Source organism: Lemur catta, chromosome 9, assembly GCF_020740605.2.
Source record: "Lemur catta isolate mLemCat1 chromosome 9, mLemCat1.pri, whole genome shotgun sequence".
NCBI classification, from domain to species: domain Eukaryota; kingdom Metazoa; phylum Chordata; class Mammalia; order Primates; family Lemuridae; genus Lemur; species Lemur catta.
In genome coordinates, this window is record NC_059136.1 from 79,071,607 (window position 1) to 79,095,400 (window position 23,794).

Here is a 23,794-nt window from a genome sequence, read left to right on the forward strand (position 1 = left end):
CTAACCCCTTAATTTTACGGATGAGGAAACTACTACATCACAATAGGTAAAGGCCTCTGGGCATAAATAGTAAGGACTCAGCAGCAGAAGGAACCAAATCTCTTAAACCTCCATGCAGAGCTTCTCTTCGCCCACCCAGTGCTCCGACCCTGAAGGAGTCAGGATCTAGAGGGGCCCGGGCCGCAGCCGCGATTTTAGAGGACCAACCACGTTGCATTGCTTCTGAGGAAGTCAAAACTACCAGGCAGTCTTTGGTGTCACCTTCTGCTCTCCCTTCTAATTTACCTCGTTTGTTTTCAAACCGTAAGCCTAGTGTCAGGTAAAAATTACTGTTGACAAAATGTTAAATCACCTCCCAAAGAAACAGTATCCGTGTTGGAAACCTTGGACAAGGTCGAGCTAAAGCACAGAGTGCACCCCACACCTGACCGGGGCCTTGTTCCTCAAGAAGTAGACCCCTGTGACCCTAGACAGGGAGAGTCCTCTGGCCGGCCAGATGCTGAGGCAGAAATAGGGACTTTATGTCCTCCACATCCACATACTGGCATTTCCAGAGTAGAAAGAGTGATCTTGTGGTGGCATCTTCTAACTGGTAATAATGCTGTGTGTGTGTCTTAATAATTTACAAAGCTCTTGCACACATACCCCATCATATTCCCGCAACAAACACGTTGGCAATGCCAATTCCACACCTCTGAGTCTCTTAAGTCACCTGCCCAGGGTTGCACAGCTTGCAAATAGCAGAACAGGACCCAAGTCCAGGTCTTCTGGCTGGTTACATTTTTTTTTTTAACACAAAGGTACAGAAGTGTATATATTGCCTTCTTTTGTTCAGAAATGGGAAATAGGATTTTATATTCATATTTTCTTGTATATACTCAAACTCTGGGAAAATCCTCTTGTGTACACAAGAAAAAGAAACACTGGTGCTTAGCTGTGACTGGGTTAGTATAGGGTGGATGGAAAACTTTTTCCATTATTTTTTTAATATATTTTTGAGCCATGTGCATATTTTACTTATTTAGAAACTTAGTAAATTTTTAAGTTACTTAATGAAATGGGTAAGTAGTCTCTGTGATGTGGAGTGTCTGCTCTGTGCCCAGCTTTGCACCATCTGTTGTCAGCACTTTCCATGTGTCGTCTCTGAGCCTCGTGGAACCCTGAAAGGTGGGTTCTCCCACCAGTCACATTTCACAGAGGAAGAAACTGAGCCATAGTGAAGCCGAGTGACCTGCCCTTGGGTTACAGGCTAGTGAGTGATGAGAGCCAGTTCACATCCAGGCTGTCTGCTTCTAGAGCGCATGCTCTTAACCACTGTAGGAATGGATCAGACACAAACAGCAAGAAACTCGGCTTTGAGTGGGTTCCAGTATGATGTAAGAGGTAATTTTAGTCTGGCACATTTAAAGTCTGTAAATCCTAAATGTGTCTACATCTGTAGAGCAAGTCCAGGGAGACTGTGGAATTTCCATTATGCTAATCTAACCCAAGGATTGCATTTGTGCTGTGGTTGTAACAATATGCTATAGATTGAGGTAGCTGGGTTTTCAATGCCAAATGTAACGGGTGCCAAGACACCTAAGGACATGCCGAGGGCAGTAGGTGGGGAGGGAACAGTCAGAGCCTCCAGATGACAGGAGCGTAGCGGGGGATGGGATGGCAAGTGTGGCCTCAGGGTGGCCTTGCAGGCAGAAAACTTCATATGCCACCCCAAGAGCGTGAAGTGCCTGCTGTAGAAGGCTTGGCCTGTGTCATCACCTGCTGAGTCCCCGGCGAAAGAGAACAGCACTGACACACCTCAGCATCCTACAAGGGTCTAAGGGAAACCTGGCATATAGTAAGGACTCGGTAAATGTTAACAGTAATTACATCATTGTCAATATTACTTGCTTAGGTGTTTATATTTTCCAATGGTAATACTTTATAGGTGGCAAGTCATTGACGATTCTGTGGCTCTCCCTTGTATATTGTCCTGTTACTGCCACAAACAGACCAGAGGCAGGCACTGACCTCCAGATCACAGAGGGCAGAGGCCACAGGTCACCTCCCTGCTCCCACCGTCATGGCTTCCAATTAGCCTGTTGCTCAGGATGAGTGGAGCCGGAGGCCCAAGACTAGTATAGACATCTGGGACCTGTCCCCTCCTTTCACCCCTCTTTCCCCTAAAAACCCAGAGATTTGTCCTGTGCCCCTTTTTTTCTGGCTCCCAACACCTGTGGTTTTGTCTGTTCAATGTGAGCTCTTCTCCTGGCCTCCTTGAGAAATGTATAGTTTCTCTTAATTTTTTCTTTATAGTCTCAGTCCTAGAAATAATGACCCATAAACCCTTTTGTCCATTTTAGTCTTGGAGCATGTATGATCTGTATATGTGTTGATAATAGTTACCAGGAAGCACACAATATAATAAAATTTGAACTAATAATTAGGAATTATTAAAATATATCTTTAAAAGCTCTAATAGTAATCATTTAGATGATTTTTTTTTTAAGGCTAGATTTGGTCTCTGTCTCCTTGTTTTGATTCTGACCTAAGAAAGAAGACTCAGAGACCTTTTCTCTGTCCCTGTTTTGGAACAGGGAAGAGCCCACTTCATATCCTTATTCTGTGAGGAAAATCCCAATGACTCCTAGAACAGTTACAATAAAGGATTTTAAGTTCCTTTAGGGACATCAGGCTCCCATTATCTATTATGATGTAGCGGTAGTTGCCTTCTGTGGCATATTATTGATCCAGACTGATAAATACATGAATTATTGCTAAGTACAGTTATACAGAGTTAGGGTGGAAGAGTCTCTCACATTTTTCATTGTCATGTTGCCTTTAAGAATGAGCTTGGACAACATCTTAGAAAAAGAAAAGGAAGTCTTGGAAGACGTTAGGTAATTTTCTTACCTAAAAGAATATTAGGGAGCTGGGAATACATTGAGGAGAGAAGATGGTATCTTGTTTATTGAAATTTGAAATTAGCTGTCTGAAAGCTCAGAGCACTAGGGGTAAAATGAGATTTATTTTGAGTAATGTTGTCATGATATTCAAAGCGTAATTATTTTCAGTAACATTTGTGTGTCCTCCAGTAAAAACAGACATCTCTGTTTTGATCCATTTTCTTCATCTCTGTTTTGCTGCCACGTAGATAAGTTTGAAAGTCTGTATCCCTAACTACATGTAACCAAATAGTCTACTAATGGCCCCTCCTTTGTTCTGGACATTTAAAAATGGCTTCATGGTAATTGACTAAGTCGGGGAAAAAAATTTTTTAACACGTTTCTAAGATGGTTTTCCTGCTTATTTCAGAAAACAAAAGCCCAGTCTACTATGTACTTCTTGCTTGGGTAGTAAAGTTTATTTAGCAAGAAATCAAGTAGAAACTTGGCTGGCAGCAGGAAAATTCTCATAGCTCAAGCAGTCAGAGTAAACATTTCAAAAGTAAATAGGCAGAAACCCTGGTTTCTATACTTAAACTCCTCTAGACCTGCTAGGTGAATATGATCATATAACTTAACTAGGCTGGATTTTAATTCCACTGCCAACCAAATGAGCTGGCAATATTATGATATCAATCTCAGCATCACATGTGTTAAGGTCTCTAGGCAAAAGTCCTAGATTTGTAAAAATATTTCCTTAAAAGTTAACTGTCTTTTGATTCTTCATGATAGAGAAAGAATTCTGGCTTTAGGTTAGTTTAACTGTGAAAGTTTACAAGAACTCAGAAGCTGTTCTCCAGAAAGGTGTTTTTTATGTTTCGTTTAACTTTTAATGATTAGTGGGTATTTCCGACCTATTCTTCTTCTTGAAGCAACAGCATAACTCCAGGTAAGAATCTACATCCTCTGTCTAGCACAGAAGTGTGTAAACAAGTGACAATAGAGGGGCTAGGAAGAGAGAGACAGGTTAGAGCCAAATGTTTCTTAGAATGTCTTCATCTAAAAGCTCAGAAACTTGAGAAAGCTGGCTTTTTATGTGCATGCAGTTTCCCTTAAGTTTCTTTCAACAGATGTATTATATCTTACAAAATTCATATCTGGAAATTGGTCTTTGAAAAATTATTCTATAAATATTCCAGCAGTGCTCAGCTGGAGCCAGAAAACATCTTTACTTTTCCTTTTCCTTTCATTATTGCTCATGTTTCTTGATTTACTCTTTAAGTTTGGGGTGACCGCTGCATGGATCCCTGCCAGGGCTCATCCCTCCCAGAAGACTCCCACTGCCCCACCTGTGGGTGGTAAACACCTGGAAAGCCGGGAGTGGGAGTCAAGCCAGTGTGGGTGATGCAGAATCTCACACAGCTTGATTCCGAGCCAAAGCACAATTGGATTATGTCAAAAAGGGAAAAGGTGCCACGTGCATTTGCCGTGTTTCTTCACAGAGCAGGCCAATTTAAATATAGCCTACTACCACAACTTGTCCAGAATTAAAATAGCCCAGAACAAGTGGCAAATGGCAGGGAGAACGGGGCTCCTTGCCAGGAGATGGCTAAGGGACGGGAAAATGGGCTTTTGGGAGAGGTTGTACAGGCTCGAATAACAACAGAAGGTAGGACGCCGTGGGATCCTGCTTCATAACTTAAATTTCAGGTCAACATCGGTTCCCAGAGCATAAAAGAGAGGACCGGTGAAAACACTCAGAAGCTTGGGAAGGCTATTTTAAAAACTGACTAAAATGTGCTATGTTATTTTAAAAATAAAATCTGGTTACCGAATTCCATTTAATGATTTCTTATCAAGAGTCAAGGACAATACCATTGCAATTAGGTTTTCCAGGCATAGGAGACATTTGTAACCTACAAATTGAATTACATAATAGCCCTGCAGTAAAGCCTTATTTGACAAAGGAGCCTGGCACTGTATAATGAAATTACAATTTAAAAATATGAGCAACCCTGACTTAACCAGTTACCAAGGCAATGTTAGTAGTCAGTACAAGAGTTTTATCTAATATTTTGGCGAAACTATTCATTCTGGAAGTTTTTTGTTTGTTTTTTAATTTATTTATTTTTTAGTTTTCCTTTATTCCAACTCTATTATATTCCCTGGGACTCAACAAAACCAAAAAAACCGGATAAGTAGTACAGTTAAGCATTTGCCCCAGATAAAAACAAAAAAAAAACCTTCAAATATTTACAATAGTGGTTAACATTTGTTGGTAGAGATGTATCTTTTGATCAAATATAATGTACATATATTAAAAAAGTGTGTGTTATATATTTACATATACTTACGTATTCTTCTCTCAAAATTCACTGTCAGATTAAATTTACCAAGCATTTAGTACTTCCTTAGAATTTTTAATGATACAAGGAATTCTTCATCTTACAACATTTAAATTGATAGTTACAATTGATGTGGTTAAATTGATAGTTAATTCTAAGATTACAAAGCAGATTTTAAAGATATTCCAGGTCTTGCTCTTATATTTAGAGTAGAAAAGGTTTCACTTCAAAAACGAATTTCAGACTTTTAGAACCAAGGTAGACAATCTTTTCTGGAATTATGCCAGCATCAGGAAAAGATATTTTAACAAGTAACTTGTAAGAAGCTAGTTATCATATTAAAACATGTCGCTTGTGAATTGTTATGGTACTTCAGAGCTCAGGGTACAATAGAGGCATCTCTCTCTGACCAGTATCAGAACATTTTTTATTTTCCTCTGCCATACAAGATCATTCTTTGAGCTATTGTCACTGTGACCTCTTGGAAAAACATTGCAGAGAAATTTCATATTTATAATTGACCATTGCCAGCAGTGATCGTCTGCCAGAGAGAGATTTAAGGGGAAAGACGCTCTCATTTCACCCCCGAGCACTGCAGAGGGGTTGGAGCAGGAGGATGATGTGTGCAATGTATATAATAAGTAGGGAAAGAAAAATGAGCGTGCTGTTTAGAATTAGGCAGAATTACCTGGGAGCCTAAAGTAGCAAATAATGTAAATGATTATCTACATGGGTCTAGAAATGCTTTAAGTATGTTAAGGTTTGGTTTGAGGTAGAAAATAGTAGTAGTTGATCATGAAATGGGAATTTAGACAGCAAGGAAAAAATGTCAGGAGAGATAGGCCAGGGGAGGTTATTTTAGGAAACATAAGTTCAAAACCTGCAGAAGTGTCAGTAGGTAGACAGGAACAGTGGGACCTTCGTGAAGTTAGTAAGAGCTCCTGGCAGCATAGATGCCAGCATCGAGCAGTCTCCCGCCTTGCGCTTCCGTGCACTGTCTCCTGCTCCCAGTCTTGCATGGAAAGATGCTTCTTAAGTCGTCTTACTCTGCGGAACGAATGCCATTTTCCAGGGTGTTCCGATTCTTCCTTGGCAGAAGCAGTGCTGTCCATGTGCAGGATGGACTTTCTCTAGACACGACTGACTCGCACAGGCCTCTTCTTTCCTTGACGGCCCTCAGGCTTTCAGGGTAACTGGTTGACCTACGGGGACTTCATATGAAACTGTGGCAGGGCTTTCTGTGCCCGCATTTCACTCATGCCCAAAACAAAGCACAGAATGAAAGTCTCATCTTCCATGGTATCTGTCCATTGCAGCAGGCTTTAAATCCAAAATTTCAAATACGTTTTTACAAGTTTCCACCAAAATCCTAGAAAACCTCTCACGGCTACATGGTTGCCCACCTTAAATGCGAGGGGATTTTTCACACACATGTTTCAGATAGGGTAGAGCCAGTCTGTAAGGCAAGGGCACATGCCTTTGTTGCCAAGTCTGTTGTCATTTCAGAAGACTAGTATGATTGTATTGAAAAGGCAGGAAGAACTAGTTCCGGTACTTCTATCCCTGGCCAAAACTTAGCACGTTGAGCAAATCTAATTTGGAAGGTATAGTTTGATGCTCTGGGGCAAACCTGGAGAAGCCCGCTAGAGCAGCCGTTAGACACCAGCAGAGTAACAGGTAAGGCCCTGGAGCTTAGTACTAATGCTGGACAGCTCTCAACAAGGGCAAGGGCAGACTTGGGGGTTTGGCAGGGTAACTCTTCCTACCCATCCAGAATCCAGTCTGACTTTCCCACAGTTACAAGATGGTGTCAGTAGATTCTGAATTCTTAGACCTCAGGAGACATCCTTGCCTCAGTGGAAATGACATCCTGAATTTCCCCCTTGTTTGGGGTATGTGCAGTATTACCATTGTGCCTAGAATAATTTTTGAGATTCTTTGGACTCGGTCTGAATCTCAGACTGGTGAGGAGTGGTTCCATTCAAGTTAATGCATCTGTCACTAAGCAGTGGAGTCCAGGAAGGCAGACCCTGCATTCCTCAGGGGCTGCAGCAGGAGTCCATCCAGCCCACCCACAGCCGTGGCATCCCAGGCCCCAGCATCAGTCAACCCCACCATGAAGATAAAGGTTAAAAGCTCATTAAAAAGTGTCTAGAGTAGATACACAGGCAGACAGCAGGCTCCTGTTCAAGAATATTCCAAATGTTATAAGCATTGCTAGTGCGTAAGCATTGGAGCAGTTCACTAACTATTATTTGAGCCAGAGCTTAACATGATTCTTTTATTTAGTTGGTTTGAATCCTCCCTTGCATTTCTACTACCACTTCTAGAAATGAAGGAGAAGTAAACATTTTTATCTTGATGTACGTGCATTCATCTTCGTAACCACTACTGCCCTCCAAATTGTACCAAGTGTTATTAATACTTTTATTTAAAGGTACTAAGCAGAAAACCAGTCGCCCTGGTTTGTATATTTGTTTCTGCTTCCATTTTTCTCAGTGTCCTTGGATAAGCTGTTTATCTGTTGAGTGCTAGGATAAAAAATAGCTCAGTTTAACACAGAAAATGTTGAAAACAAACTCAAAACAAATTTTTTGAGATCCTCATGAGGAAAAAGAAGAAAACTTTTTAAGAATTCAGGAAGAACTAGATGATCTTCTGATATTTCCTTTTAAACTTGGAGGCGTTAATTACTAATTTGGTGATTTGGGGAAGGCAACTATGAGTTAGATGAATCTGTAGTATTTTTAACACCACCTAAAAATGTTCCTGCTAAAGAATAACCTTGATGAAAACCAAATCTGTCCTATAGTCTTTAGTAACATGTTTCCTAAGCTGTGTTATTTCATTTGGAAGTCAGCCAAAACTGGTTAAAAATATATATGTAGGAGAAGAAAGCTCAAAATTTGCATTTTCCAATAGGAGTCCTAAATCTATTAAAATTAAAGATTAAATAGAGAAATAGAGCAGTAACAGACCCGAAGAGAAAGCATGAATATAAGAAGATGAACTATGGATATGAATGAATTTTTGTGGCAGGAGATTTTATAACTAGAAGATGAAATAATTAAATAACAGAATATTTGCTAAAGTAAAATCTGGAAAATGGTGAGACAGATCTTACAACGTAGTCACCAGTCTTTGTCCTAAAGGTTAAGAGATCTGGGTTCCACCCATTCATTAGCTGTGTGCCTTTCAATACGTTCCTTAGTTTCCTGAGTCTCAGATCTCTAGAGAAGGAAAAGTAATTGGCCACTGGGAGGGACCATGTGGACTCTCAGAAGCTCTTTTGGTTCGAACTGAGTTTTTAATATGTCTGGTAAAGCAGGAATCTCAAGAGCAAAACCGGAAGGTTAACATAAATCAGAGCAAATACCCCTGTGCCCATTATAGTATTGTCTGCAATCTCTGTCCCAGCAAAAGGCTGAAGATTTAAAGTAAAAATACGTGGACTTCTTAGTTGAACTATTGAATGATTCCTTGTCACCAACCGGGCATGAAATAAATGGAGTAACAGAACTGCAATTTCTACAAGGAAACGTGAAGTGAATAAAATTATTTTCCTAAGAGAATAACTATGCCCCTAATGTTTCAGTATTCCTCACAAACAGTTCTCTCATAAACTCTGGAACTGGCAATGTGTACCTTGATGATGATAGAGCTTACGATGATGCAAGGTGGTGTTGTGTAGCCGGTCCCCAGCAAGTTCATGTTCATACCGTTCAGCTTCAAAGGCCCAATAGAGAAATAGATCCCTATATGGTTCACTATTTAGGCATATCAAGACAAGACAAAATGAAGTGGTAAACTGGCAGATGTGGGATTTCTAGAGAGTCATATGAGATAATATAAGGTGGAAAATAGATGTCTTATTATCTAAGAGAATGTTTTCAACTATGAGTTCAAAGAGGAATTCTAAAGGATGTCTGTCATTTTTAAGGAGCAATGGTATTTGCTTAATTTTAAAAATGTGTTTTTATAAAATGGGATAATTTACATACCACAGAGTGTGCATTTAATGGACATTGGCATCTGTTAAGAGATTAGGTCAGTTTATGGTGTGATCACTTGGTCAGTTTATCATTCATTTGAATACCCCTAGCTGCCATCATGTGTTTCAGCCATTATATAGTCTTGAATTGCTCTAATTCTTAGTCATATGTTGATTTGTACCCATAATGAACTATTGTAGCATAACAACACTGATGTAGAAATATAGACAGCATTGACATGGTAATTCTCACTGTTACCCAGAAGGTCTTCTCAGGTTCTGAAGGTTGCAAAGTTCTTATCAGGAACATCCAGATATGTGTTAAAGTGCTAAAAAAAAAAAAAAGTCTTGATTATATCTAATATTTTATAGAATATGTGTCCATTTTAAAATAATTTGGTCCAAGTAATTTTTTAGTCAATCCTAACTTAACCCTTTCTATGTCATCTAGTCCAAAGACCACTGTTGGCTAATATACTTCCTTCCTACCCAAAACTCTGCGATGGGTTACATCACACTCCCTGCACCTGCCCCTGCATCTGGACCACCTCTTACCTTCTCCTCTTCTCTCAGAAAAGAGAGGGCCCTGCTAGAGAAAGATGCAGAATCCTATAGGTGCTAATGTTCCTTTCTTCCATTCCTCAGAACTTTTGAAAAGTGTTGCTTCCAAATCTTTACCCCTTCCCTTTAAAACCCCCAGCTTCTCCCTATCAGTCCATAATTTCGGAAAACTAGCAGTGGCCATTTATCTACTAAGTACCCTAAGTTAGCATAAGTCCTTCATATAAATCCACTCTGATGCCAGAGCAACTCTACGAGGTAATATTGTCCCCATTTTATAGGTAAGGAAATTGAGACTAAGGTGACACAGTGAATATGTGATAGACTGTGGTGAGAACCCAGGTCTGTCTGGTTGCAAAGCCCACAACACTCCAGGTCTCTTTCAAGCTTAGGATCCTAAAACTTGAAGGACCCTCAAAACATTGGATCGACTCATCACTGTTCCTATACTTTTTCTTGTTTCCTTTCTTTTGCCTCATCCAGGACCTGACTTCAACAATTGTCCCCTTTTCAGAGCTGCTTCATTTTCTCCTGTTTTCTAAGCACCTTTCTTCCTACCTTCTGACAGGATCAGCTCTCATTTTCTTAAAATATCAGTAAAATGTCTTTTCCTTTGGCCCAGCTAATCCTTCTGGTTACTGTCCAAATTTCTTCCTTCCTTTCTGGGTCAAAAGTCTCCAGCATGTGGCCCACACCTGCTTCCTTCCCTTCCTCTGCCCATTTCCTCACCGACTCCCTTCAGTGTGGCTTCTGCAGTGGCCTCATTATTACAGCTGCCCCTCAGAGGTCCTTATCCAATTCAGCAACCTTTACCCAGCCCTCACCTTTTGTAGCCCTTGGCAGGATAGACAGACCACTCCTCTCTCAGATTCTAACTGTACTTGTTCCAGTGATTGAACGTAAATTAGCCCATCAGGCTCAGAAAAGTGCACCTGCCTCGGAGGAAAGACAAATTGGGATCTGGTCCACTTACCTTCTAAAAGGAATATGAGATTGATCCAAGAACAAGAGCTCTAAATGAGTTCTAGTAGACGTTTGCCTTCCACCTGTATGTGACTGCTTCTCAGTTCCCATGGCTTCTTCCTCCACCAGGTCCCCAGGGCGCTCTTGTCGAGGATTCTCAGTTTGCTTTTTTGACTCACTTATTTCTTGAGTTCATCTACCTTTTGTTGAACTCATCTTCTGTGATCACGCTATTCACACTTCTGTTTAGAACCTAGGCCTTTAATTTGCATTGCAGCCCTTTATTTCTAACTATAAATGCCTATGTCATGTAAAATCCTACTTGTCTAAAACTGAATTTGTCATTACCTTCAGGCTACAGTAAGGCCATTCATCTAGATACCTAGTTAGAAATTTGGGGGTTATCTTTTGTGTTTCTCTCCTCTTTATGTGTTTATCTATTCCACTATTATTTGTTGAAGACAGCCCCTATGCCAGGCTTTATGTTAAAAGCTAGCAAAACAGACACAAGCCCTCCCCATGTTTCAAAGTTCTGATACTTCTTTCCTTAAAATGCCCATCAGTTATTCCTTTATGTTATGACTGTTTCCTTCATTAGGTTCTTATTAGCATGCCGTGGCTAGAATTAGTGCAGCAACTTCTCACCTGAGAGCCCAACCTTTGTTTTTTTCCTACTTACTTTCTCTGACACATGGGATAGTCTGTAAATACTAGTACATTAGGTGATTTTTTTTTACTTTTAGTTGATGTAAAAAATACATAACCTATAATTTACCATCTTGACCAGTTTATGTGTACAGTCCAGTGAGTACGCCCACATTGTTGTACAGCCAATCTCCAGGACATTGTCATCTTGCAAAACTAACACTCCATATCCATAAAACAGTAATGCCCCATTCCCTCTTCCCCTAGCAATCACCATTTATGTCTCTATGAATTTGACTATAGGTGCCTCATGTAATATTTGTCTTTTTGTGACTGTCTTATTCTACTTAGCGTCATGTCTTCAAGGTTCATCTGTGTTGGGCTATGTGTCCCAATTTCCTTTCTAAGGCTGAATAATATATATTACACATAAAATGTGTACCACATTTTGTTTATTCATCCATTGACACTTGGGTTGCTTCTAAACTTTTGGCTGTTGTAAATAATGCTGCTATGAACACGGGTGTACAAATACCACTTTGAGACCCTGCTTTCAATTCTTTGGAGTGTTTACCCAAAAGTAGATTTGGTGGGCCATGTGATAATTCTATTTTTAATTTTTTGAGAAACCACCATTCTGTTTTCCAGAGTAGCTGCACCATTTTACGTTTGCACAAGGGTTCCAGTTTCTCCACATCCTCTCTAACACTTGCTGTTCTCTGGGTTTTTCAATAGGAGCCATCCTAATTGGGTGTGAGGTGGTATCTCATTGTGGTTTTGATTGGCGTTTCCCTTATGCTTAATGATACTGAGCATCTTTTCATGTGCTTATTGGCCCTTGGTAAATCTTTGCAGAAATGTCTATTCAAGTCCTTTGCCTGTTTTTTAATCAGGTTGTTTTGTTGTTGAAGTGTAGGAATTCTTTATGTATTCCGGATACTAACACCTTATCAGATACATGATTTGTAAACATTTTCTTCCATTCAGTGGGTGGCAGGTGATTGATTATGTTTTACAGAGAAGTTTTGATCTTACTTAATGGTAGTGTTTTTGAACTTGAGAATGACCCTCATTGTAAGGATTTTTTTTTTCAAAAAATTATTTCAAAAAGAAAACATCCCTTAAACATTTTTACGTCAGATTTTTCTCAACGCATAAATAACATGGGAAGGTAAATCTTAGATAAATTTTATAAAGTTCAAAATAAAGTAGAATAACCAATTATTTGGCATATTCCAATCAAGGATTAGAAATGTGCCTCTGACTTGGCCTATCCACAGAATATAGCCTTTAAGCTTATTAAGTTTTTGATCAAATGTTAGGGAATAAAGTCTATAAAGTACTTAAGAATGAGGACTTATTTTCCAAGCTTAAAAATGTTCTGGTTATAGAAAAAAATCTGATAAAAGGAAGGTAAATAGTAGACTCTGCTATGCCCATATTTTTACATATGTCCCCTGAGTATTAGCACAGGGGGGCTAATTAGCATTAGTAAGGGCTAGAGTTCAGAAAACTTATTACAAGAGCTTGTTGATCCAGGAATTGGTTTTTTTGTTTGTTTAAATATCCTGCCAGTTTCCAGAAAGTATTTGCAGGGCACTATGATGAGTCACATAGACAGCTGCATTCCTGATATTGGGAATATAGAGTTAAAGCCATATGGTTGAAGAAAATTTATGCACAGAAGTTGAGGATAGTTTTACTGCAAGTTGCCAGTTAGCCTTAAGAGAAAGAGAAACCATAGATTATGTAGTTCACATTGTAGGATACAAGGAAGCACACCAATTAATCATCAGAGGCCAAATTTTTCCTGGCACTAAACTCTAAGAGGAATATGTCACCTAGATCTTTATAAACAGGACAATGATCCCCAAAATGGACAGCATTTTACAAAAGGCATGTAAACATTTTTCATACAACTCTCGGCTCCTCCTGTCTCCCTGTGAATCTGTGAAGGCATTTATTTGTGTGATACAGTAATGTGGTTTAACGTCTGATCTCATTGACAGAATCATTTGTCTCTCAGACTGGCCTCGCCTGGTCCCTGGCTATTAATGCTTTCAAAGCCTGTGTACTACCTCTGCAAAAGTTTGGGCCCTTAAAATACCAAATCCCAATATCTGGCCCCTTAGTTTACATTTTATAACTAAATAACTTGATATCACTTTTAGAAAAAAGGAAGACTTGAACTCCTGCATTGGGGAAAAGAACAACTATTTGCTGATGACATAACTTGTTTTAAACCAGAGCCCTACCACGCCCTGCTAATTTTTCTATTTTTAGTAGAAACAGGGTCTCGCTCTTGCTCAGGCTGTTATCAAACTCCTGAGCTCAAGAGATCCTCCCGCCTCAGCCTCCCAGAGTGCTAGGATTACAGGCGTGAGCCACCATGCCCAGCCTGAGTTGGTCTTAACAGAGAACCAAATCAAGATTGAAAGACCCGTTTCTTACTAGGTGCAGGTACCTTAGAAATCTCAGGTAACTGAGATCTGTGGAGCCAGTTGATTCTTGTCCCTATCAAGAGTATTCTTTGCTTAACAGACTGATTTCTTCTTAAAAAGGGAGACAGCTGTCTGCACAAGATAATTGCTTTTCTCGAATCTAGGTCTCTCATAAATGAATAATGTCACGGTCCAAAAGGAAGACTAACAGGTCATCTGTTTTGCATTTTCTTACCCATGATGCCATAAGCCAGGACAGAATTTTTGGTTATCGTCAGGCAGTTTCAAAAGAAACAGAGGGGAAACAGAATGGCAGGCGGAAGGATGGATGGAGGCAGAGGGATCAGTTCTGCCCTTGCACTAACCCTGGTGAGATACAGTGACGTGACCAGGGAGCGAGGAGTTGGATCGGGCATATATATTTTGAAGGTAGTGCCAGCTGGATTTGCTGACGGTAGATGTGGCATGTGAGAGACCGGGGGTGTCAGGGGATGACTCAAGGGGTTTTGGCTTGAGCACCTGCAAGAATGGTGTTGCCATCGACGGAGATTTGGGTTTTTATGTGCCAGTTGCTCTTATTTTTAAGTTTTTCTACTAAGTTTCTTTAAATACTTGGGTGCCAAAGCAAATCACAAGTCCAGCTCCTGAACCAAATTGATTTATCTCTGCTATCAACTTTTAAAAGATCAGTAAACTAACTTTGACCTAATATGTCTCACATTTTAAAAGACATCAAAATCAGCATAATTTTGAAGCAGTTTATCATCGGGAAGAGAATTATAAAAAGTAGAAATCGCGTTTTACCATTAGTAGAATCGTTGTCCATTCTAGATTAAAATCCTTATCAGCTGTGTCCACTGACAGGTGTATAAAAATTGAAAGTCAGAGTTGGGACATCTCAGGGACCTATGTGTCCGTTAACAGGAAGAACATACGCTGACCATGTTCAATGTAAGGTTGAATATGCTTTTTGTAAAAGCATTATATGTTTAAGAAAAATAGGGGAAACTAGATTATTTCCTTCTAAGATTACTTGAGAGCTCATAAAACACTATTTTCAGTCATTAAAGAAAACTGAGATACTCATGAAATGGATGATGAGAAAAATAATTTGTCATTAAGTTCTTAAGTACAGGCGACACCTAGCATACAGAAATTCCACATTTACTGCTGCAGCTGGTCACAGTTGACCTTTGCAGAGCTTGTGTCCAGGAGAGGGTCACTTAGCTGCTCAGTGAGCTTAACCAGCTGCCCGGGTGTCCATGGCTCAGCCTTGCTGTGACACCTTTGCCCATACCTTATAACTCTCCACAAGTTAAAACTTGTGTTTATTTGTAAAAATAGAGCCCTAAAAGGAAGTCAACACCTGATGCTTAACATAAAGAGGTTGCTTTTCAGTTACTTTTACTGCATATGATGGGAGAAAGCATATGTGATAATGGCATTTGGAGACTCTTGAGGGTCTGAAAACTTGTAAATGTCAACAGTCTTTTGAATAAGTGAACGGCTTCTTGAGCACATATGTCCCTTTGGTGTGTGCACATTTTCCACGTGACCAGCTGCAGCGGCAGGGCCTCCACTCGGAGTGGTTTTAGCTGATCCCCCCAAACTGTCTATCCTAAACCCCTCCATCCCCCAACCCAGGAACAATAGCATGTCTTACCAGTTGGCTGATTAAAAGGTCGTGTGTTGCTCTGGAACTGAGCCTGGGATTTGATCACATGAATTCACTAACATGAGCCAGAGGCAAGTTCAGATTATTTCTGGGGGAAATCTAGACACGCCAGTAGCCTTGGCCACATGAGCTGGTGTTAACAGCAAACTCAGAGTGGGTTCTTGTTCTCTCCCACTTCTCATCATCAGTTCCAGGGCTACTGAAAGCTTTTGAGCAGACCTCTGGATTCAGGTTGGAATTTAGTTTTGACCTGTCTGGCCAGCTGTGCAGTAGCACTGACCCCCGGAGCTGGGCCCTGTAGAAAGGTCCTCCCTCCCTGTTTGGTCTCACAGGAAAGATCAAGTGGAAAAGCAAAGGGTTAAGTACTAACGTTGCAGGTGAGGCTTTACTGATGCTGTGCTTCCAAAATATATTTGCAGAAAGATTAAGCTGTATTCGTCTGTTCTCCAGTTTAGTATTTTGTAAAAAGTGGTGGAGGCACTGCTACCGTTTTCTTTGACTATACGGCGGTGTGTTGTGATTGCATCAGAATAAACTGTTCGTACCTGAGTTTTGTAGCTTTATCATTGAAGGGCTAGCAGAATACATTATAAGGCAGCATAGCTATACCCTCATGGCTTCATTAATTATGAGACCTAGACATAATTAGGCTCTAGCTAAGAATAGCAAACAAAATGGAAAATCATTCTGGGGAAAAAAATGAGTTGAGATTCTGAGAAACTGAAAGAATGCTAACAGAGGGCACCATTGATTCTCAGGCACAGCACAACGGGACTAAAGCATCACCCGTCACAGGTTAGTGACGGCGGCCACTTGCTGGGGGAATGTGTGCTTACCCTCCTGATTTTGTTTCCATTTCATGTTTCATGATACTCTAAAAACAAAGGTAATCTAAATCAGCCTCCATGATTTAGAAATAACAACTTTGATGATTGGAAGTTGGTCTACTCATTCTTAATTAATAGACTTTTTTTGGGGGGGACAAGTTTTAAGTTATCACAAAAATTAAGCAGGAAGTACAGAGAGTTCCCATATACCTCCTCTCCTCACCTCATGTGCACACCCAGGGCCCCTTATTATTAACATCTTGCCCTTGTGGGTGCATTTGGTACAACCGAGGCACCAATGGTAACACATTAGTATTAATGTCCAGTTTATACCAGGGTTCACTCTTTGTGTCACATATTCTGTGGGTTTGGACAAATGTATGCTATCATGGATCCCCGACTACAGTATCATACAAAATAATTTCACTCCCCTAAATACACCGTCTGTCCCACCTATTCATCCCTTTCCCACTTGTATCCTGAACCCTTTGCAACTCCTGATCTTTTCACTGTCTCTGTAGTTTTATTGTTCCATTCATTTTTAACTACCCAGCTGCTCCTGGAAGCATGATTCATTTCTTCATTCATAAAGTGGTCCCTCAATAAATACTATGTGCCAGGCAGTGTTCTACACTTTGGAATTATAGCGGATGACCAAAATAAAAAATTCCAATGTTCACAAAGTTTACCTTCCAGGATATGAAGCCTCCAGTCTCGGCTAGGTTCTAAATAGGAGTGAAAGGGGCCCCAGGAGCACACAGGATGAGAGGAGGTGGTTGGAGAAAGTCATGTGAGGAGGGGGCTTCCTGCCGTTTGGCCCCTGGTCTCCAGTGAGACCCACACCCCACATGGCCTGCAGTCTAGTCCCGGGAGTTCTGCCTGCCGCTGGCGGCCTCCTCCAGCTGCCGCCCCTGTGTTCTCCCTGCAGAGCAGGAAGAGCACTGTGCCTTTTCCCAACTTCTCTCTCCTGCTGTCTCTGACATAAGGACAAGCACCTCTTTCAGACTTTCGTTAAGCTTTCGCTACTAGTTATCTATAGCCCTGCCTGGTGCTAATGTAATAGAAAGTTTACAAAGAAATAGGTGCCCGTGATCATCATCTAAAGACTAATTGGGCAAGGTCTTCCCCCTTTGGCAGTGGACCACGCAGAGTTGTCTCTTCTCAGGCTGGTAGACATTCGGTCTCCTGTCTGGCCTCAAGAAGCCCCATTCTTTTCCCTGCTGCCTTCTCTGTAGCCCTAGTTCTCTGGAAAGATAAGAAGTTTCCGTGAGTGAGGTTGGGCCGGGGGGAGATGGGAGATTGAAAGATCCATTTTGTCCTTGCCAGCTCTGTCCCACTCTCTCCTTTTCGGTTCATGCAAGAAACATGCTTCACAGTCAACTAAATGGACTCTGCAGTGTAACCCTCCTGAGCACATTCTTAAAGCCGCCCCACGGTCAGCTTTTATCAGCTGGTGAGAGCCGAGGGTGCACATCTCTTCCCAGTTACACACCCAGTGGCATCGTGCTGGTGGCCTGAAACTGGCCGTGGTGGGAATATCTATGCCATGGAAATCAGTGAGCGCTACCAATACGATAACAGTTTTGCTAACTCTCTTTTTCTCCAAAGAGCCATTTTACCAGCATACTACTGGGCAGACCTTAATCAAATTCTTACATTGATTGTACCTTAGGAATAAAGTCATGAACACTATATTGTACCTTAGGAATAAAGTCATGAACCTTAGGAATAAAGTCATGAACACATGGTATGCTCTAATTCTACTCTGCATAGTTTCGGGGGAAATGCCAACCAAAGTCAACAGGAGACTTGATCCAGTAAGTTTTGAAAGCCAGACTTAGCATCAAGCTACATGGACCTTGCTCATATTTTCCATTTCCCTTGGAAGAAGAACTGAGACAATTTATAGAAAGTTTTACCTGCGGTATCTTCATTGAAATCTCACAGCAATGTGACTCTAAAACCCGCTCTTGCGGATGTCTGGCCACGATCGTAATTACCATTTCTTTTCCCAGATCACAATTTGCTTGTCCATGTGTAGTTAATACGGTGCTGCCTTTGCTGACTCACCCTTTTGTGCCCCGCGTAGGACTGCACACGCCAGAGCAAAAGCTGACGCTGCTGACCAGGCCGCGCTGGCTGCCCGCCAGGAGTGCGACATCGCGAGAGCTGTGGCCAGGGAGCTGTCGCCTGATTTCTACCAACCAGGTAAACCATACCTCCTCTGATGGGAGAGGTGGGAGCACTGGCTTGGGTTTCATTTCCTTTTTCCTTTCAACATGAAGGTGTTCCCTTTTGAACATCTTTTGAACCCCTGCAATCCTACAGAAACAAGTGGGAGCATGTATACAGGTTGAGTATTCCATATCAGAGATGCTTGGAACCAGAAGTGTCTCAGATTTTGGAATTTTTCAGATTTTTTTCTCTTTTTTTTGAGACAGAGTCTCACTCTGTTGCCCAGGCTAGAGTGCCGTGGCGTCAGCCTAGCTCACAGCAACCTCAAACTCCTGGGCTCAAGCAATCCTTCTGCCTCAGCCTCCTGAGTAGCTGGGACTACGGGCATGTGCCACCATGCCCAGCTAATTTTTTCTATATATATTTTTAGTTGTCCAGATAATTTCTTTCTATTTTAGCAGAGACAGGGTCTCACTCTTGCTCAGGCTGGTCTTGAACTCCTGGCCTCAAGCAATCCTCCCGCCTCGGCCTCCCAGAGTGCTAGGATTACCGGCATGAGCCACCGTGCCCGGCCTCAGATTTTCATATATTTACATATATGTAATACTTGGAGAGGGGATCCAAGTCTAAACATGAGATTCATTTATGTTTCATATACACCTTATACACATGGCCTGAAGGTGATTTCATATAATACTTTTAATAATTTTGTGCACGGAACAAAGTTTTGACTGCATTTTGATGGTAACCTGTCGCAGGAGGTCAGGTGTGAAATTTTCCACTTGTAGCATCATCCTGTCTGTGTTCAAAACTTTCAGATTTTGTATTTTGGGATTGGGTATGTTCAACCTGTAATAAAAACTTATCACCTGAAGTCTGAGTATCAACTCTGGAGATTTGGAGCATCCCCCAGCGTATCCTCCTTCCTGCCCCCTCACCCCCAGCTGCATACAACCAGCACACTTTGAGCTGATAGCAGTAAATAAGACAAGATCTCAAAGACATAGCTGATTCTAAAAAATTCTGCTAGTGACAATTACAGATTCTGTAACAAATACTCCCAAATTCAGAGGCATCTGTAACATTAGTATTAGCAGTAAAAGAGCCAATAAGTACAGGGACTATTTTTTTTTAATGTACCTGAACTGATGCCCAAAGGATTGGGGTTAGGAGGTAAAGCAGTGTACCACTGAAAGATGAATCTGCACAGATTAAGAGGAAAAGGCAGGACATGATGGAAGAAATAATAACCTCAAAAAGAATCGATCTCAATCATCTGCCTCTTAAGTGTTATAAAAAAGCAATCCACAAATACTTGCAGTAGGTTTAAATATTTAATTTACTTCCTAATAGTTTCCTAGTAGACTGTTTCTAACTCTTCCTATAATATACTGGTGTTTTGTTTTGAATTTCAAAAAGGCAACAATTGCCTTTTTATATACGTTCTCCATCACTGTACAAACATCTTTCTAGTGGTTGCTTGGGGAATCAACAGATTTCTAGGTGAAGAGAAAAAAAATAAATTGCTCTCAACTTCTAACTATCAGAATTTATATTTTCTTGGTAAAGAATTTTACCATGTTGGTTTTTATTAAATCAAGCTGTGTAAGTCAAGCCCTGTCTCTAGCTCAGCACCCTGCCCAATATAGGTGTTCAGTACGTGTTTGGTTCCCATGAAGGGGATACAGTATTGGAACCCACAGGGCATCACTGATTCCTAAAAAACAAGGTAAGTCAAAGTGAACAAAATAGCAAGACATATTGAAAAGCTAGAAACTTCGCTATAATAAAGTATAGAGGAATGAGAAAGAGAGGATCTAGAGATTTTTTGTGGGGGATGGGGAGGGTTGTGTCCTGCAAAGACAGAAGACAATAAAAGGCCAGATTTAGAAGAGAAAGGCTGGGGAGGGACCCAGTCTGGTTGCTGAATGATAGATACTGTTGTCACAGCGTGACTTCCCTAAAAGTTCAAGTCCACTGATAATGGGTATTTTCTTCAACATGCATCGTTTTTAAATCTCTGGGTAGGATTTAAATCATTTAAATATGTATGTATATTTTGTTTGGAAAGGGAACCTTTCCATTTTTTGCAGTGATCTCTGGTAGGAATAAACCATCTTCTGATGTGAAATGAACTCACACTTCCCTGGTACCTAAGTGCGTTGGCAAATTAGCTGTCACAGGGTCTGAGAGCTGGGGGTAGAATTCAGCCACCCGAGAGGTACTGTGCTCCCCAGCAGTGCTGCCATTGGGAAGAAGCTGAGCAGTCAGGAGACCGTGGGCTTGAACTGCTTTGAAAGCAAACAAACTTACTATTGTTGTCTGCAGATGGTAATTTCTAGGTTCTGTGAATTCCAATGGGGAACGGGGTCCCTCTAGATTTCTATTAGGTGTTACCAAGAGGTAAATGATATGAAAGGTCATCTCAGTTTCCCAGACTGAATGGTTTTAAAGGCCTTTTATGGTGTAAAAGCATTTGAGGGGAAAAAAAGATTGTGGGAAAATGTAATTCCACCCTTTCTTAATGAACACAGCTTCATATAAGCAAGTTGTCCATCGGTAATGAATACATCACAGTAGCCTGATAGGACAGTGGGTCTGTTTGAGACCAGAGCTAAGGGGGAAGGCTGCAACCCCCTTTGACCCACAGCCAACACTTCCTTCAGCAACTGTATAGAAAGCCTGTTCTCTACTGCGTATTATTGATCTTCTCGGGAGACATAACTCATGCTTTCCATTCTGCAGTTACGGGGTGATCAAATCAGATAGACATTTTCTAAAAGGGCTTTCAAGTACTTCTTCTAAGTCAGGCTGTTCATTTAATTTACATATCTCAGATACAAAAGTTTGCACTGTTTGGAATCCATGTGTCATGCGTAGAAGTCGTTAACCCTGGGATGAAGGATGTCTGTCACAGCTTACATTTTGAACACTTTCACAGCAAATTACCTCTTTTTAGGAGCTGGCAGTATTTTCAGATATTTACCATCTTAGTTAAATCTTATGCCTTTAGTTTAAACTGTATCATTCCTACAGTTCAGTTAAAAAACCAAAGGAAAAAATATAGCCATTTGGGATGGCTTTTTCACTCAAAGGATTAAGCTCTAATAAATAAGAAGCATACAAATTGATGGTTGTGAATAATTGTGTACATGTACAGAAACCTAAATTGCCATTAATGGGAGTGACACAGTGGGTCATCCCTCCAAGAACTTAGAAGATTGCCCTGAAAATGAGTCCCCAATACTACACAGAGATAGGTCAAGTGATCTGAAGTGTTAGCATGGCTTTAAGAAGTGCAAGAGTTCCCTGTAGCCTGATTAAGTTACGAAAATATCTAAAGAAAGAATTGGTTACCCAAGGAAACATAGAAAAAAGAGTCACAGAGGCAAAAATTGGCAGTGTCCATCCCAACACTGTCCAGAAGAGGAGAAGCCTGAGCCAAAACCTTGGGGTATTGCTGTCACATTGGCAAGGATGTTTTTATTATGGGGAAGGATGCAGGGAACTGTAGCCAGTGGTGTATGGCTTTATTGGCAAGATCATCCTGACTCGGGAAATGGATGCATCAGGCTAGCCCAACTTGATGCCATTAGATATTTGATTCATCTCATGCTGCCTGTCCCGATTCCATGTTCACCAGTAACTTTCTAATTTTGGTGGAGCTTTCCATGGAAGTCTGCCAATAGGGAGAGCACGTCTTGGTGTGTGAATCCCTTGACCTATGCGACGTTTACATTGCTTGCTGTAAACCAGCAACATTCTGGTGTTGTACATCAGTCATGGGAGCTTTGGTAACGTGAGTCTGCCCCAAGGAGTAGCTCTGCTTCAAAACATCAAGTTGCTAAGCCAGCGAGGCTGACCTAAGACTGGAGGATGACCACCAAGGATGTGGGAAGGATCAGGGGCACAGGGGGAGGACAATTGGGAGACTGTGTGTGTGGCTCTTTGTCCCACTCTTTCAATTTCCTTTCAGTCAAGATATGTACTTTGTTTTTTATTTCAAGTGATACTAAGTAGAATGTGAAATTTTTATATTTATCAGTGGGGGCAGGGGCTGACCGTGGTTTAAAGAAATTGAAACACTGCCCTAGAATGTGGTGAATTTAGTACTTTGAGCCCTCTTGGGAGGTAGCCAGCCTGCTTCCCATGGGCAGCATCCCCAGCAAGCTTTGTCTGTAAGCGTGAGTGTGCTCACACACACGGTGTGGCAGTTATTTAGGGTGAAAGTGAAATCTTTCAGCTATGATGGACCAGTGTTAACTGAGCTTGCGTTTCTGGTATGAAGTAGAAGTTGTTTAGAAATCAGAGTGTATCTTCATTACATAATTGTCTGTAGCTACTATTAATATGTAGTATTTTTGGTTAAGAAAAGGGAAACATCCTAGAATAGATGACTTCTAAGCTCACCTTCCAAACTCAAAATTCTGAATAAATTTTTTGATTAAAAAAAGGCAAGTGAATAATCCACTAGTTGCCATGAAATTAATAATTGATGAGTTTGCTGGTTGCTCATACCGCTTAGTCATTCCAGTATAATCAGTTTCACTAATGTGAATTGAGTGCCAGATACTGCAAGGTATGGAATGGACACCCCACGGCTGGCAGACCAAGGCCTTGCAGCTGTGCTCACAGAAATTGCAGTATTGTTACAGATGGGACCGTGACGTCCTGTGGGAAAGGGGCATTCTCTCCATGCAGAACACAAAAGTGATCCTGCTACTAGTTATGTAATCTCTGTAGACTGTTTCAGTCTGCTCCTTTCTCACTGATTGACAATCTCCATAGAGTATGTCTCACTTCTATTTAATTACTGCTGCTGTTGCTACAAAACATTTCATGTTGGAGCTGACCTCGTAGACATTTGTTTTAGGGAATTTTCATGGTGTTCCTGCCTGTAGCCAGCCCACCGAGGCTCACCTCTGAAGAATTAGCTAGATACCCTGCTGCTACCATCTGCCATATCTGCTCAGGGGCTTTGCGCCAACCATAACAAGTAACCCTTCAGTGTCGAATGTTGTTTTGTATTTTGTGGCTGATTGGTGAGCAGGTGACCTGTATCTGTCTTCTTCCCAATATAAATCTTTAGGGGGTGGGGGGGCAGAAATCCCTTAGGATTCATAGATACTGTCTATAGAAACAGATGAAAATGCTGACTGCAACAGCTATCAACACTTGTCATAATTTCCCTCCCTGGCACTATTCTGAGTAGTCTATTTAATGAATTGCTGCATCTCATCAACTTTATGTTGCTGGCTTTGCAGTGCTGACACACGTTACTTCGCAGAACACGGAGAAGGCACAGCA

The 23,794-nt window shown here is 41.0% G+C and overlaps 1 protein-coding gene across 4 annotated transcripts in view; it reads left to right on the forward strand.

Moving 5' to 3' along the window:
- Positions 1 to 23,794, forward strand: part of JPH1 (junctophilin 1) — a 75,019-nt gene that overhangs the window by 37,485 nt on the left and 13,740 nt on the right. For all 4 annotated transcript variants that reach the window (XM_045560853.1, XM_045560854.1, XM_045560851.1 and 1 more), the window contains exon 3: positions 18,402 to 18,520. In XM_045560853.1, coding sequence (XP_045416809.1) covers positions 18,402 to 18,520 — 119 coding nt within the window. The remainder of the gene's footprint in view (positions 1 to 18,401; positions 18,521 to 23,794) is intronic.